The sequence below is a fragment of the Protobothrops mucrosquamatus genome, unplaced genomic scaffold (genome assembly GCF_001527695.2).
Source record: "Protobothrops mucrosquamatus isolate PMUCROS unplaced genomic scaffold, P.Mucros_1.0 scaffold1479, whole genome shotgun sequence".
NCBI classification, from domain to species: domain Eukaryota; kingdom Metazoa; phylum Chordata; class Lepidosauria; order Squamata; family Viperidae; genus Protobothrops; species Protobothrops mucrosquamatus.
In genome coordinates, this window is record NW_015387656.1 from 93,025 (window position 1) to 109,109 (window position 16,085).

A 16,085-nucleotide genomic window follows, 5' to 3' on the forward strand; every position below is an offset into this window, starting at 1 on the left:
AACTTCCTGACAGTGAGAACAATTAACCAGTGGAACAACCTGCCTCCAGAAGCGGTGAATGCTCCAACACTGAAAGTTTTTAAGAAGAGACTGGACAGCCATTTGTCCGAAATGGTATAGGGTTTCCTGCCTGAGCAGGGGGTTGGACTAGATGACCTTCAAGGTCCCTTCCAACTTTACTATTATTATTATTATTATTTATAGTGGAGGTTGGTACAGTGTTGAAATACATTGAAGACCAGGCTACAAATCATCATGTGGAAAATCTGTGTGGTTGCTAAGAATTGACATTAACTTGATGGTACCTAATCAATTAAAACAAAAAAGGTAAACACTTGGTTATCCAGAAACATCTAGTCTTCTTTTACTCCTGATAGCTTCCATGATTCTGATAAGCAGAAAGCCAATAACTGAATGGGAGTTAGTAGGAAAATGGAAATACTTGGCTTTTGGATTCTTTTCCATCCCAGTAATAGTAGTAGTAGTAGTAGTAGTAGTAGTAGTAGTAGTAGTAGTAGTAGTAATTTAATAATAATAATAATAATAATAATAATAATAATAATAATAATAATAATAATAATAATAATAATAATAATAATAATAATAATAATAATAATAATAATAATAATAAAGTTGGAAGGGACCTTGGAGGTCATCTAGTCCAGTCCCCTGCTCAGGCAGGAACCCTATACCACTTCAGACAAATGGCTGTCCAATCTCTTCTTAAAGACTTCCAGTGTTGGAGCATTCACCGCTTCTGGAGGCAGGTTGTTCCACTGATTAATTGTTCTCACTGTCAGGAAATTTCTTCTTAGTTCTAGGTTGCTTCTCTCTTTGGTTGCTTCTACTTCATCTGCTATGATTGTCATTTAATATTAATCTGTTGCTTCTCCTGTAGAATATCCCAATGAGAGCGATCCTCCCAATTTGCTATCTTAAGTATATGTGGACCTGAGCACTATGATATGGAATGCAAATAACATCTCGAAATCTAGTTTTGAGTCAAATGGCCTAAACAGAGTTAATACATTGCTTGAGGCTTTATAGCAAAATCCTCTGTGCTCCCAGAATGATTCAATTACTTGAAATAATTTTCTTGACTGGAATCGTATATCAGATACAGTTAGTTTTCCAGTAATTACAGTTAAGTGTAACCCAGTCAGTTCTGTGTTGCTTGTGTGTTCTCCCTTCCCCATGACTCTTTTGTGATATTGCCAAGAATTGTCTAAGGCTGTTTGTTTGGGTTTTTTTCCCTACATGCAACTATGTCTGGACTCAAAGCTGGAAGGTTTTGCAGACATCATTTGTACTTCCCAGGACTTGGCTTAAACACAATCCTGAATTTAATAACCAGCTCCAGAACAGAAGCAGATACTCCATAAATCATTTTAATAGAGAATCAGAATATTATAACCATTTATTTTTAGCCTAACTTACTCATAGATGAGAAAATTTTGAATGTGTATGTATTATTATTGCATCTGTATATGAACACATGTAACTTGTCACCAATAAATTCATGTAATGTTGGTGACCAACATAAATGTGCACATTTTTCTATTTGTAGAAACATTCCTACGAACATTCTTTTGTGTCCACGAGGGATTAAAAGGGAGCAATTGCTGAAATGTACATCACAATATCATGATGCAAACCTTTTTTTTTTTTCATAATAACGTCAGATAAAAGTTCATCATGGATTAAGCTTGCATTGTCACAATGCATGTGTAGTCATTTCGACAAACTCTTGGCTTGCTTGCTTATTCTCTATGTACTTTAAATCTCCAGCCACATATGAATAGTTGTTCTGTGATTTATAGGGATTGTACTGGTTTGGGATTTTTGAAGACTTGATTTGTTTTTGTATAGAAGATTATGCATATTGGTTTGAATCCATATGTTCATATTATACTTAGTATGCATGCCTAATATTAACAAACCTAGATACAGTAATAACCATAAGAAGAGTGCACAACTTGAGCGAGTGGACTTACGTTACTGCTGAAATCTTTTGTGTGATGTTAACATTCCAGTAGAATCTAAAACAAACATGCATGATTTGAAAAATTATGGCATGTCAGTTACGATTTCATTTCACAAAGGACATAAGTCATAGCAGTGATTTGATGTCATGACACATGTATCTTAATTTTTCTCAGTGTTCCTCTGCAGACATTCATGCCTGAGTTTCTCCAAAATTTGCCATTTTTCATGTGACAGAAGTAAAAAATTAGGAAGAATGATTAATTTACTTTCACTATTAAATTAAATTTATTCCAGTCATCTCCACCTTTTTCTCTTGAACATGCTTAATTTTGTGACCAATGGCTCAGGCATACCTGTCAAAGTCCAAGTATACCTCAGTGTGAAGATACAGTGGAAAACATTGTTGAACTTGAAAAGCGTGCATAGGATTATATGGGTTATGGGCAATTTTTGGATGTAAAGAATAACAAATTAATTATGTTATAATAATAGCTAGTCACTTAATTTGCCAGTGAATATTTGTTTAAAAGAGAGCTGTGTTATGTGTTCTGGAAAAAAGGAAACAGTTTTAATTGATACACTCCTGAAACAAATTAAGAGGATAGGGAGCACTCTGCAAGATGGTTGTGGTACCATATCGAGGTAAACCAGGTAGAAGACCAAAATCTAAATATGATACAGGAGGTCTGTGCAGAACAATTAAGATTTGCTTCATCAAAGATATTTTTTACCACAGTGGCAAAGTAGTTTTCCTCACTGAAAAAAGTATAATACAATTTGCTCTGATGAAGCACTTAATGTTGTCCTGAAACTTCCTGAGTACTACTTCCAAAGTCAGGAGAAGATTCTGCACAGAAACCACACTTGGTTAGAAGCCTTCTCAGGTTTTGTGAAGAACACACTGGATAAAGTAGAGTGATATATCCTCTAGGATGGCTCACCAAAGCTTGGGCAAGCTGTATTGGAAGAAAAGAGTGCCATGTTCTCTGAAGCACTTGTCAAAAGTTTATTTGTCAAAGCATAGCTAATCAAAATAACATGGCCATTTTGTTTTCAAGGGAAGGGAGGTGACTTAATTGCTTCAAGAAACTGCTTCAATGAAGCAATTTGCTTGAATATTCAAAGAAGCAAAACATCTCTTTGAAAATATGCACTACTCTATGATGCAACATTTATTGTTATAGGGGAAACAAGAATGTACAGAGAGAGAGGGAACGAGAGGGAAAGGGGGGGAATACAAAGCATGCATTTATGCATGACTGTCCGTATCAATCATTGTATTGCCTGCATCTCCTACTTGGTGGGTTGCAAAAAACCACTTAGATAGCCTCTACATTACAGTCAAATTGTGCAAAACGCCATTCTTTGCATAGATTGGTAGTTTTTAGTATGGGCCAAATGTCCCTCCAGCATGTTATATTTTGAGAAGTCGCAGAAGTAAATGAAACTTAGAAGGGGATTATGAGCAAATAATAATAATGATGATGATTGAAAACCTCTGATATAGATGACAGAAAGTGTGGATGAGATAGGGCAGAGAGGATGAGTTGATACACAAATTGTCCCACTGTTGCAAAAAAGAGTCAACTTCTCTTTCAGGTTATATATATATATATATTTATTTTCACAATTAAAACATCTGTTTTCATTTACTGCAGTGATATGTTTTGTCTTTGCTGGTGGCTTGGATTGTTGGTGAAACTTATTATTACAAATGTCATCTTTCCTCACAACATTCTGAGATGGTTTCTAGTTTCTATTCCTTTGTCCAGTCTTGTTAACTTTTCCATTGTATAGCCAGGTTTGCCATGACAAGATTATTCTGTGCCTGTGCTGGTCATTTGATATCTGATTGCTTACCTTTGTTGTCTATAACTTAATTGTCTGCAAGTTAGTTGTCTACAAGCTTCTAGGAACCTGGTATTTGTTTTGCTGAGTCCTAATGTTCCAGATTGTTACTATCTCATATCTCCATCCTTGATCTTGTCTTCAGTTTGATATAAAACGTTTGCCTTCTTTTCATGCTTTTAGCTCTATATTGCTTCAAACTATTTCAGTCTTTTTACAGAGCTGTAAAATATCATTTTAGGCGGTCAAGTTCAACTCTTGAACCATTTCATGGACTAAGCTAGCCCCCCCGCAAGTTGTGTCTTTGTATGAGTTGCATTGTATGCAAAGATGGGTCACCATTCACAACCACTTTTCTCTTTGTGTTACAGAAAATGCCAGTGAGGAAAATTCCCTGCAAAGCCAATGCTCCCTCTGGATCTTTTTTTGCACGGGACAATACAGCAAATTTCCTATCCTGGTGCAGAGATGTGGGAGTGGATGATACTTGTCTCTTTGAATCTGAAGGCTTGGGTATGTATCACCCAGTAACATGAGGCACTTTTTAGCATATTGCACTGTATGCCACATGTGTTTTTAATGATTTTCCATGGGATTTAATCAGTCTATCGTGAGGTCACGTTCTGTTTCAAAAAATAATTATATCGAAGTGGCATGTCATTATTCCTCCTCCTTATTTTTTTACAGAATTCAATAATTTATAGTTTCTTTACTTTTGGAATAATGTGCATTATTTTTAAGTGCATAATAATAATTCAGAATTTCGAAGAAAATAAAGGCATTTCAAGAAACGGGTTAAAAAAAACTTGATTCAGCTCTGTTATATTTTAGACTGTAATCAGAATAAGTCTTCCACACCATTTTGATGCTTACAGCTTCACAACAGATATTTTTAATTTCTTGTTAAGTACACTTCCTGAATAGACCAGTATTCACTGCAACTGGCTACTTGGAGATTACAGAAAATTAAAATGTTGCTGTAACTTCTGTCGTTGTCCCTCAGATATTCTGGAGGATGGGAATTGGTGGCAAGGCATGATGGTATCTAGGAAAGGTGGGGCAGCTCTGAAAAGCTAAACGGGACAAGGCAGAAGTTCTTTCTCTCGGAAAACTTCATCTTGTAATTCTAAAGGAAACATGGTTTTCTCTGGAACAACAGCTAATCAACTGTGAATCAGCATTCAGAACTCAACCGTCCCATTTTGCTAAGACTTCTGCAAATCCTTAATGCTGAGGTGCAGCACTGATCTCACGTTGGTGCAGCTATTGAATGTGGAAGGATCTTTACTTAGATGTCAAGTTGATACTCATTCATTTGGGAGGTTAATACATCGATTACCTTGATTACATTGTATGATTGCTATGCAGGCCAGAAAAAATGAATGATGTAGTTGTTATATCACTTCAAAACATAGGAAATATGACAAGCCTGGCCATCATCACTTTCCTTCAAGCTTGCTGCCAGCTGCCATGGAAATGGGAGGGAGGGAACAATGGGCATTTGGGAGGGGAAGCAAGCAGGAGGTGGGATAGTGAAATGCTAGGAATGACTGGGGAGGATTGGACATGGAAGACAGAGAAGCCAAAGGCGGCTATCTCACATCTTCAAGGCCAACCGTCCTGGGAGTGGCATGTACAGAGGCACAGAGCACCTGGACCGGAGACGTTCCCAAAACATCTTACTGGACAATGATTGGACTCTGTCTGCCTGATTACTGAGGGGGTGGACTCTGAGATGATTTTCAGTTTGTAATTTTTGCGCACGCTCGCTTCAGACCTTGCCTGACTTTCACTGCATTCAGATATTTCCCAGTAAAAGCACCTTTTCTCTAAATCTATGGAGTCAGGGGTTTTCTTTCCGGGGAATTGATTGGGGGCAGTCCAGGCAAAATAATTGTATTACTGATTTTTTTTGCTAATTATTATTCTTTTTGTTGTTGTTGTTGTTGTTGTTCAGAAAGGGCAGTTTTCTCTTTATCTACCTGTTGTCTGCATAGGTTTTTTTATTATTTGGGGAAGCATTTAGACAAGCAACCACTTAAATATATTTAATAGTAGTAGAATTCTGGAGATCTGTATCATATTTTTCTCCTAAATGTTTTAGCCCCTAGATCATTTCTCAGTGAAAAATATTCAAGAAAGTGAGCAAAAATTCAGACTATACAATTCATTATGCTCAGGATTTTTCTATTATATCCTATTATTTTTTTCTAATCACTAATAACATTCTTTATCTACGGATCTATGTAGGTTTTTTTTGAATGGCACTTATTACTGAGTTTCAAAAGTCACTCATTTAGATCTTAATAACTAAAGCAGACCCACAGTTTGGTTTGGGCTTCAATTGTATGCTTATAACTTTGTAGTATGTGAGTATCAATATTCTAAGATTAAATCTATTCTCCCTGCTACTTCCAGCTTTTTTTCTGATTATTTGGCTTACTGGCCAAAAATGTTTTGTAAATCCTCAATAACATATATAAAATAATGGCAAATCAGAAAAAGATCTTAAACATAATAACTAATAATCATTTGCTTCCTCAAATGATTCTTTTTAAAGTATCTCTTAATAAATAAGAAAGGAAAGAATGGAGCATATGTAATTATTTAATTTTGATATCTTTATAATAATAATAAAAACAAATGTATACAATACCAAATTAAATATCAGGATCTTTCAGTTGGCAATTCCTTCTGCCAACTATATAAATTTTGATTTTTTTCATGTTTATATCATGAATGATCAAACATTAAGGACAAAGATGAAGTTAGCACCACTGGATAGTACTTGCCAGCATTGTTTTTCTTTTATAAGATTATATGGCAGCTGTAAAAAGTATTTCTGCAACTCTGAGAACATACTAAACTGCTTTAAAGAATTGCAGATAGTAGCTAACATCATGATTCCAGATACTTTGAAGTTCCTTTTTGCCTTCCAACCCACCTCATACCTGTAACTTAATTCTTGAATCATCTTAAGAAATTCACAGTTTTCATAGTTAATAGCTACCTGAAATATACTTCATGAAAGATTGATGCACATTGAATTGATTTTTTTTCAAGTGCAGCTTAGGTATGTTTGATTATGGAGGAAGGAGATGGAAATCAGACCTAATATACCAATACCATGTTGCTTTTCAAATGAAGTTACTATTAATCTACATGAAAATACAAAGCCAAAGTTGACTAATTTTGAAAAGTTAAGCAGTGTTGGACCTGGGTAGTTATTGAATAGCAGACCACAAGGCAATTCCAGGACTTTGTGTTAGTCTGGGAAAGTGATAAATCACATCTATGGTTTTGCTAAAAATATCTACATGGATTGTGCACAACATCCTCAGGGCTTGGAGAAATTTAATTTTTTTTAAGTCACTTTTTCAGCAAATGTAAAATTGGTTTGTTTATTTTTATACATAAATCTTTAAATCACTATATTAGTGTAGATGTTTGGCTCAAGTCATCTGTTCTTTGGTTAAAAAATAACATGTAAAAATCCAATTCTTTTACATACCCAGGAGATACAAATTAATTTTGCTTGTGTCCTTAAATTCATAATTAGAATTCAACTAAACGTGTGATTTTAAAAATGACATATAACTATTTTGAAAATAACAGGATGCAAGTACTCTTGTCTTACATTGATTTACCCCTAGCCATTTCATTCAAAGAAGAAGAGGAATCAAGTAATAATATCTTGTACCTTGTCTTGTATCAGATTTGTACCCCAAAGGCACTAGTTCAGGTGAAATCCTCATCTTTGAAGTATTTTGTTCTCCTTTTCATTCGTACAACAGATCTCTTTTGATACAAAATTTAGGACAACTTTTTTGCCTCAGGATTGCATTTCAATAGGAGATGAAGAGAACCAGTTGTTTGTTTGGAAATGAAATTCAGCTGTTGCGATAGAAGATGAGCCCATTGAATCAACTGGAATATTATCAAGAGGCTTCTGTTTTCCACAGCTCAAAAGGTTTTTGAATATGTGTAACTTATATCTGAGTTGCAAATGATCTGTTTGTCTTCTGTATTGAACTTCTTTTTCTTATATTTTTGTATGTGAGAATATTCTGTTCGCATTGTCTTCTTCGCTTTCTTCATTACTCTTGTTGATTACATAATATATATCTATCGATAGCTGTAGTTCTGTTAAATTGTTTTTAAACACACTGATATGTTAATAAAATAGCAAATTTAGCCCTATTGTTCCATAAGAAAAAACCCTGCGAACTGATAAAATGGTAATCTAGGTTTGTAAAAGTATAAGCCATCCTTCAAAACAGTTGTCTTGGATAGTTTAGAGCAGGGGTGTCAAACTGCCGGCTCATGGGCCGAATGCATCATAGCGAAACCGCGCCCACCCCATTGCCGGCAATGGCAAAAAAGTCACGATATGTCGCGATATGTCACATGACGTTGCGAGTTTGACACCCCTGATTTAGAGCATTGGAAATTATGTTAAGTTCTTATAAAGAGTTAAATCCAAAGTTATAAATAATAAAATCATCAATCTTTAGAATGAACCAAAGTATTACAAAGCCAGATACATTTTTGAGTTTCCCAGAAATCTTCATTAGCAAGATAAAGAATTCAACAAAGTTATTTTCACTAACTTGCATTTGAAGCTTCAAATACCTCTTCAGGTGATTGTTCATTTAGTTTTAATTGATAGTATCCACTTAATTTTAATTAAAAAAGAAAGAAAAAAACTGTAAGAAGAAGCTACTTGGATAACTTATCTTGTCTACTATCTTGTTTCCCATAGTAGTCAATTAGTTGCTTCTCCTGACCATTCTAAATACTAAATTATATTACTTTTGATTGCAAATAGTTGCCATGATTAGCAGCTATGTAACTAACATCAGATAATTCACTCTTTAAAATATCCAGAAGGTAAATCAACATGATTTTTGAAGTGTGTGTCCCACTCCTGTTACTGAAGATATTTTCTTAAAAGTAGTCTTAATTTCACTTCTTCTAATGATTGGCTTCCTACTCTACTGCAATCATCTAGAAGAGAGAGAGCTATGAAAAATTACAGAAATAAACAAATACATTTACCAGACCATGATAGTACTGTATAAACATTTTTATGACTTTACAGAATCCCTTCCTCTCATCCTTCATTTTAGCATACCATCTTTCAATATGACATTAGAGAGGTATCCACAGGCTATGCATGATGATAGTCCAAAGTAATTTATTTTATTGCTTTCTTTCCATCAGTTTCTGGGATTACTCAATGACTAAGGCTGGCATGCAAATCTTTGTACCAGTAACTTCAGAAGATAGATACAAGAATTGGTCATAGATGGTTTACCCAGACAACTATAATAAAACTTTAAAAAATATATATATCAGTAAACCTTATTATAGAACTATTCCAGGAAAACCATTTATCCTGATTGTTTGGAGAAAAGAAGCTGTTTTAGAGTGAACATCTGTTCTTTCAGTTATATATCAGCTCAGTCATCTCTGCAGGAAGGATAATATTTAATTCCTTAGATATTTTCTAGGAAGACTTACAAAAAATAACATAAAATAGCCAATAGTGTTTAGAATATATTGTCAAAATGGAATTAAGTATATGTAGTATCTATTTCTCTTCCATAGGGATTTGGAAGAGATTGGATAAGGAAACTATAAAACTGTTATTGAAACTAGTGATGGCTGAAACTGAGCACTTTTTTGCATACTAAATCAATACCTGAACACTTCTTTTGTGTACTAAAAATGCAAAGTCAAAAGGCTCTTTGTTTAAAAGTTAGAGATCTTAATGGCTTCAACCACTGCTAGCCAGATAACAGTGGCTGTGGGGCTTAAAAAAATCTTACATCTGCTCTTTTCACGCAACCAGTTATCAAGTATATACGTAGATGAAAAGTGGAGATATAAGTACATTTCTGCCCTTTATTCTTCCTGAATTCCATACCTTCAGCTGGGTTTCTGAGGGGAAAATGAGCTTGCATTGCTTTGAGTGTAACCCTTTCTCCATAGAGTTTAGCTCCTTAATGAAACAGGGTACCACATTATCAGGAGAATTACAAATTACTATTTTTTTTTTGAATGCCAGCTAAATCTGTGGAAATCAGGGGAGAAAAGATGGAGCCAATCTGCACATCTCATATAGCCAATTTGAAATCTGCTCACCTGAATACTCTAACCAGGTTCGGAAGTTCCTAAGATGAAACATCAGCTGGATCTGCAGAAGAAAACGCTGTCTTGTCCTTTTGATAATGTATTCGTAAAATACAAGTTGATGTCATCATAACTATTATGATAATCCCATTTAAGAGCCCAGTTCTTCCTCTGTCTTATCCCTCCTCACTTATTTCCTGCATATGGCGAATACTATAACGGCATTCACGGTTGCTATATGCATAATTCTTATGATGCAGTGCTAGAACTTATGAACTTTTTTTTAATCTTCTGTTATTTGGATTCCTTTGAAATATTTCCTTTTGTAGATGTGAATCAATCTTTGTCAGAAAACTTTCCCTCCCCTCCTCCCCCCAAGATAATTATTTTGGATTTTTTTCTTCACTTCTTCAGAAAAAAAAATTGCTGTGAAGAATTTTCTTCTCCTGTTTGTTGATTACGGTCTCTCCCCTAAAGTGAATTTGGTAACTCCCAGACAAAGTGCCTTTTCTTGAAATGACTTGTCACACAATGGTTACCTGCTTGGTGATGTCTACTTTGGTTCTCTTTCAGCATCAACCACTTTTTAAAAAGCTCCTGATATTTTTTCATCAAATTGCACTTTCTTGGATGTATATGCTACATTTGGTTTTTAATATACTATAATTATATTTTTGCATTTATATTTTGCTTTTCTTATGTAAGCTACTGAGAAAATATGAATTGAAGGATGATATAAGAAAAAAAAATAGCTGGGTTTCAATCAGCTATTTCATTACATGAAGTTCTTTTCTCCAGCTATTTTTTTTTCATCTTTTCAGTACCCTTTCAGTAGAGGACTAAATAAATCAATGGCAACTTGATATCCTTTGACAGATTAAATTCTCCATCTGGAAATTATGTAACAGAAAGTCCCAGTTGTTTTGGGTTTTGTATAGTACTCCATCTTCAATTTATAATAGTAGAATGAAACCTAAAGTGAATCTTCTGTACTTGAGTTAGTTCTTTCGAAGAACAAAACTAAAAAGGAAAAGTTTTCAGTATATTACTTTACCAAACAATTTCCTTGGCTAACATCTGAGTGATAGAAACCTGACTAAAATCATTTTCTTAAATGTATTTAATTATCTAGCAACTGAACAATTTAATAAGATGTTCCCTTCTGTTTTACCTTACTCCCTGCTAAACATATATTAAACAGATAACTTGATTACTTTCGGGTGCTTATTTAAATGAAGGAATGGCTTATATTCCTTATATATATTTCCCATCTACAGTGCAAATACTAGCTGGAGGAAAATTTTAAAAAATTATGCTAGACAGTATTCAGTGATGCCATGAAATATGTTCTTGTGTGACATTACTGAAAACATGTTGTTTGCAATGATTTATGAAAAACTTCGTGACTTTATGGCTCTAGCACTCTGGCAGTTGCCAAGGCAACTCAGCCTTTTCATGAAGAAATATGAAAAAAGCGTGTAGATGGCATAGAAAATGCTTGTTTTAATTCCTCTTTTAGTTCCTGTCTCATTTCCCATATTGTCTTTATTAATCTAATTCTTTTCAACAGCCTTGTCCCAAAGTAACTAATGGAGGGAAGAAAGGGGAGCTTAAGTGATAAATCTCTGAATGATTTTGCAGTAGATTTGTAAGAGGCTCTTGTTTCCAATAATTAAGCCATGGCGTTAGGGCTGCCATTATGTTGATCATTTATCTCATTGTGTCAATCTTTACCACTTGCAAGATATGGGTATTAATAGATTCAAATGACTATATATTTATGCAGGGAATTTGAAAGATTGAGGTTAGAATCCCTGCTGTTAGATGCAGGTTTGTGCTAGAGCAGTTAGGATCGGAAAACAAACAGTCCAAGATGTCATATAATACAATATTATATTATATAAACTGTGCACTGCACAGGAAGGAAAAAGAAGGACGAAAATTGAATTTTACTTCATTTTAAATAGGGCTTGCATTCTATGCTTGGCAGTTTCCAGATTTTTTTTATTTAATGTCATTTTTACTATTTTTAAAATAAATTTACTTGTCAAAACCACTTCATTCTAGAGTCCCTGCCGGCCTGGCTTTTATTCTAGAATAGGCAAGGAAAAGTCTGACACCATCTATACAATATACAAGTAGCCCTTGACTTACATCCATTTGTTTAGTGACTGCTCACGGTTACAGCAGCACTGAAAAAAGTGACTTACAACTGGTTCTTGCACTTAAAACTGTTGCAGCAGCCTTCATGGTCACATGATCAAAATGTGGTTGCTTAGTAGCCAGTATGTATTTACATTAGTTGCAGCATCCTGGTGTCATAAGGCCAAGACAAGGAATAACGGTTGGAAACTGATCAAGGAGAGATTCCACCTAGAAATAAGGAGAACTTTTCTGTCAGTGAGAACAATCAACCAATGGAACAGATTGCCTGCAGAGGTGTTGGAAGCTTCATCACTGGAAGCTTTCAAGAAGAAACTGGACTGCTATCTGTCAGAAATGGCATAGGGTCTCCTGTTTGGGCAGGGGGTTGGACTAGATGACTTACAAGGTCCCTTCCAGCACTTCTATTCTATTCTATTCTATTCTATTCTATTCTATTCTATTCTATTCTATTCTATTCTATTCTTCGTTACAACCTTTACAGCCGTTTTCTAACAAACAAGGTCAATGGAAGGAGAAGCCAGATTTGCCTAACAACCATGTAATTTACTTAACAACCGCAGTGATTTGCTTAACCATGGCAAAAAAAAAAAGTTTGTAAAATGAGGCACAACTCATTTAACAACCACCTTGCTGAATAGTGGAAACACTGGACTCAATTGTGGTTGTAAATCAAGGACTACCTGTATCATTGTTGGGGTAGACCAGTGATTCCATCATAACTCCGGCCACTAATTGCATCTAGATCTACTTACTGAATCTCAGGGTTCTAGATTTCTCAAGTCAGAAATTGCCAATTACGCGGTAATATTTGTTGCTCCCTTTTGTTTTCTTTCTGTGTTAAATATTCATATTTCATATGTTATGTATATGTTGGGGTCTAAATCTATACATATGTTGTATATAGTATGTATATGTTGTATATAGTATGTTTAGGTGTGTGTCATGTATGTGTTCACTTTGAGAGCGGGCAACTAAATTTCATTTTTAATGTGTGTCATTGTGCCCACATTAAAAAATTACAATAAAGGTTATCTTATCTTATCTTGTCTGAGAATGATATTCAATGTATGCCTCAATTATTAGAGAAGCAGATTCACACATTCCATCAGTTAAGTACTTGCAAAGCAGAAGGTCATGCAACAAATATGACTATAACAGTCCTGTCCGAATTTAATTTAAAAAAGGCATTGGCCTGTTTTATGTTAATATCTCATTGTTGCTCATCTTGGCTTCTTAATTCCCCCCTTGGGATAAATAATAGATTCTGAATATGGGCTTCTTGCTTGTTTTATTGAAATTATGGATAATTCTGCTTATTTCAGGGAGAGAGAAAAAAGGGCTGAGAAGTTGAGATTACTTAACGTGCATTGATACACCATTTAAGGTGAAGCCTGAACAGAGAGGTATAAAAGGCCCTTTTGTCTTATGATTGACATCTTTGTACCTTTATATTAGCCAGACCCAATTTAGAAAGTATGTTGTGCTTTTCCTGTCATAACACATGCTACAACACACATAACACTACTCAAATGAAGTGAATGTAACTCATGCGGGGGTAGGAAATTATGACAGGTTCTACCTTATGTGCCATATGCATAGAAATTAAAAGCAGTTGTTGTAATTGCTTAAGTCAGAGTGGCTGGTTCAGATCACAGCCTGTTACTTTTATAGAATGTGATCTGTTTGGCCACATATCCTTTCAATTAGACAAATTACTTTATTTAAAAGATCTTTTGTGACCAAAGATGCAACTAAAATAATCTCATTGCAGATTGTAGAATTGTTTAAATAATCAGGGCCCTGCACTTGTTTTCCAAATTGTTTCTTTTCAGATTGTTTGCATCAAAAGTTTGTTTTTCTGGCCAACTCATTCTTAGAGGCATTATTTGGGTTTGTAAATGACATTACTATCAGGTCACACAAGAAAGTTTGTTGTTAGGTGGGGGTCAGAGAGGAACTAGGAACATTCCCCCTTCTTCCCTTGTATCCAGAATGTGCAAATATATGGTTTGGTTTGGTTTGATTTGGTTTGATTTTAATTTGAATTGCACCTTGAGGCAAGGTTGAAGTGAGTTCCAGAGATATCTTGGGAAGAATGAAGGAAGTAAGGAACTAATCACAAGTTTTGGATTCCAACCTCATGCGCGCGCGCACACACACACACACACTTCCTCCATCCCCCCCCCCATATGTGTGTCTGCCTCTGTGTGTAACACTTTGTTAAAACATGCCATTGGGCTTTCACTATGACAGACCTGAGAAAGATTATAGGTTTATTTCACACATACGTTGCAGCTTTCTTTAGAAAATTAAATGGGTAGGAAGCAATTGCATCAATTGTTTTTCTTTTTCTATTTCATAAACTAACTCCAGAGAGACACCTATCTTTTTCTCTGGCAGCGTTACATTGACACTTGCCCAGTAGAATATATTCCATGTGTTCCTATTCAAAATAATCTGAAGATTATATCACTGTAGCTGTATTTGTCTATGTGCTGTGCAGTAAATGAAATTAAATCAAATCCATATATAAAACATATAATTTCAAAGCCACTGATGTGGGGTATATTTTGGCTGTTACACAGTGTGGGCTTTACTCTAGTATTTGTTCTTTATAATAGAAGTGTCTGCTGCCTATGTAGTCTTCAGAAGCTTAGGTGATCTGATTGAAATGCTTTGATAGATGAAATGTATAGATTAAATGTGGTGATAGGGCATTCCGTCTCTTTAGATATATAGTCATTTTCCATTAGGTCCAGCTCTCATAATTGTTGACAAATTATGAGAATTCTTCTACTGAATATCTGACAGGTATAACAAAGAACCAAGTTGCTGGCATTTCCTTAAAGGCAAAGGAATGATGCATTAGACAAGGAAAGGATTGTAATCAGTGGGATTAAGAAGTAGTCATGAAGGAAACCAAAGAGGAACAGTCTGCAAAACACCACTAACCTTTTTTTCAATTGCTGTTGGCACTTCTTACACAACAGAGTCGAACATATTTTATTACAGATCTAAAACTTAGAAAAGTTTTACCTTGTAGCCAATTGTTGTTTGGTTTTAAATGCCCTATCTTTTCCCATTCATCATCAATCCTGTTGACATGGGGGATAGGGGATCAGAGATCAGCCTACAGAACTCCCACTTTGTAATATTGCAAAACTTGGTTATTGTTGTGCAAGAAAACAAAGCAAAAGCAAAGCAAAAAAAAGAGAGCTTGATTTCTTATACATCACTTATTCTTTATGGTTCAAACTGGGTTTTTTTTCTTTTTGCAAACTACGAGGAATCTGAGTATTGTGTGGGTGGTTGCTACCTACTGCCAAAAGCTCTTGTTAAATACAATTGTATTTTTTAACTGACAATCAATGGTTCTGTGTGTACTTGCTGTGTAAACATGCAATGCTCTATTTTCAAGTACGTGTGACTTTCCTATGTTGTTTAATGGTTATAGGATTTGGAGGCAATGAACCTTCACCTTTTTCTTCAAGGAATCTACTGAGCAAGAAAAGGGTTTGCTTTTTAGCTATGCTAAGCATGCTAATAAATGTGATTTATTTTTGGAGTGCTTTACAATATTTTTTTCTTCCATCACTAGTTCTTGTGACACTTATGCATACCTATTGCATACATAATGTGATTGATTCTGACTCATTTTGATGCAACACACAGCAGGACCTTTGCCACATAAGTGGACCTGGTCCTCATTTGCAATCTGCAAATACAATAAAAAGCCACCCAGTAAGCCACCCCCTTATGATGTATCATTTTCAGCTTTACAACATTGGAATAAAAACTACATCATAAGTTATCAGTTTTTTGCAACTGTGATTTCTTTCCAACCTATTATGACTTCCAGTCATATGTGATGGTCCACTAAAAAACTGATACAGCAATTATCCTGTGGGAGTGACACTGAATCTAATGAGCCTAGATTCACTTACTTAGTT

The 16,085-nt window shown here is 35.0% G+C and overlaps 1 protein-coding gene across 1 annotated transcript in view; it reads left to right on the forward strand.

Moving 5' to 3' along the window:
* The window catches only part of GAS2 (growth arrest specific 2), a 95,694-nt gene that overhangs the window by 42,620 nt on the left and 36,989 nt on the right, over nt 1–16,085 (forward strand). The window contains exon 3 of the mRNA XM_015822146.1: nt 4,206–4,347. Within this exon, the coding sequence (XP_015677632.1) occupies nt 4,206–4,347 (142 nt within the window). The remainder of the gene's footprint in view (nt 1–4,205; nt 4,348–16,085) is intronic.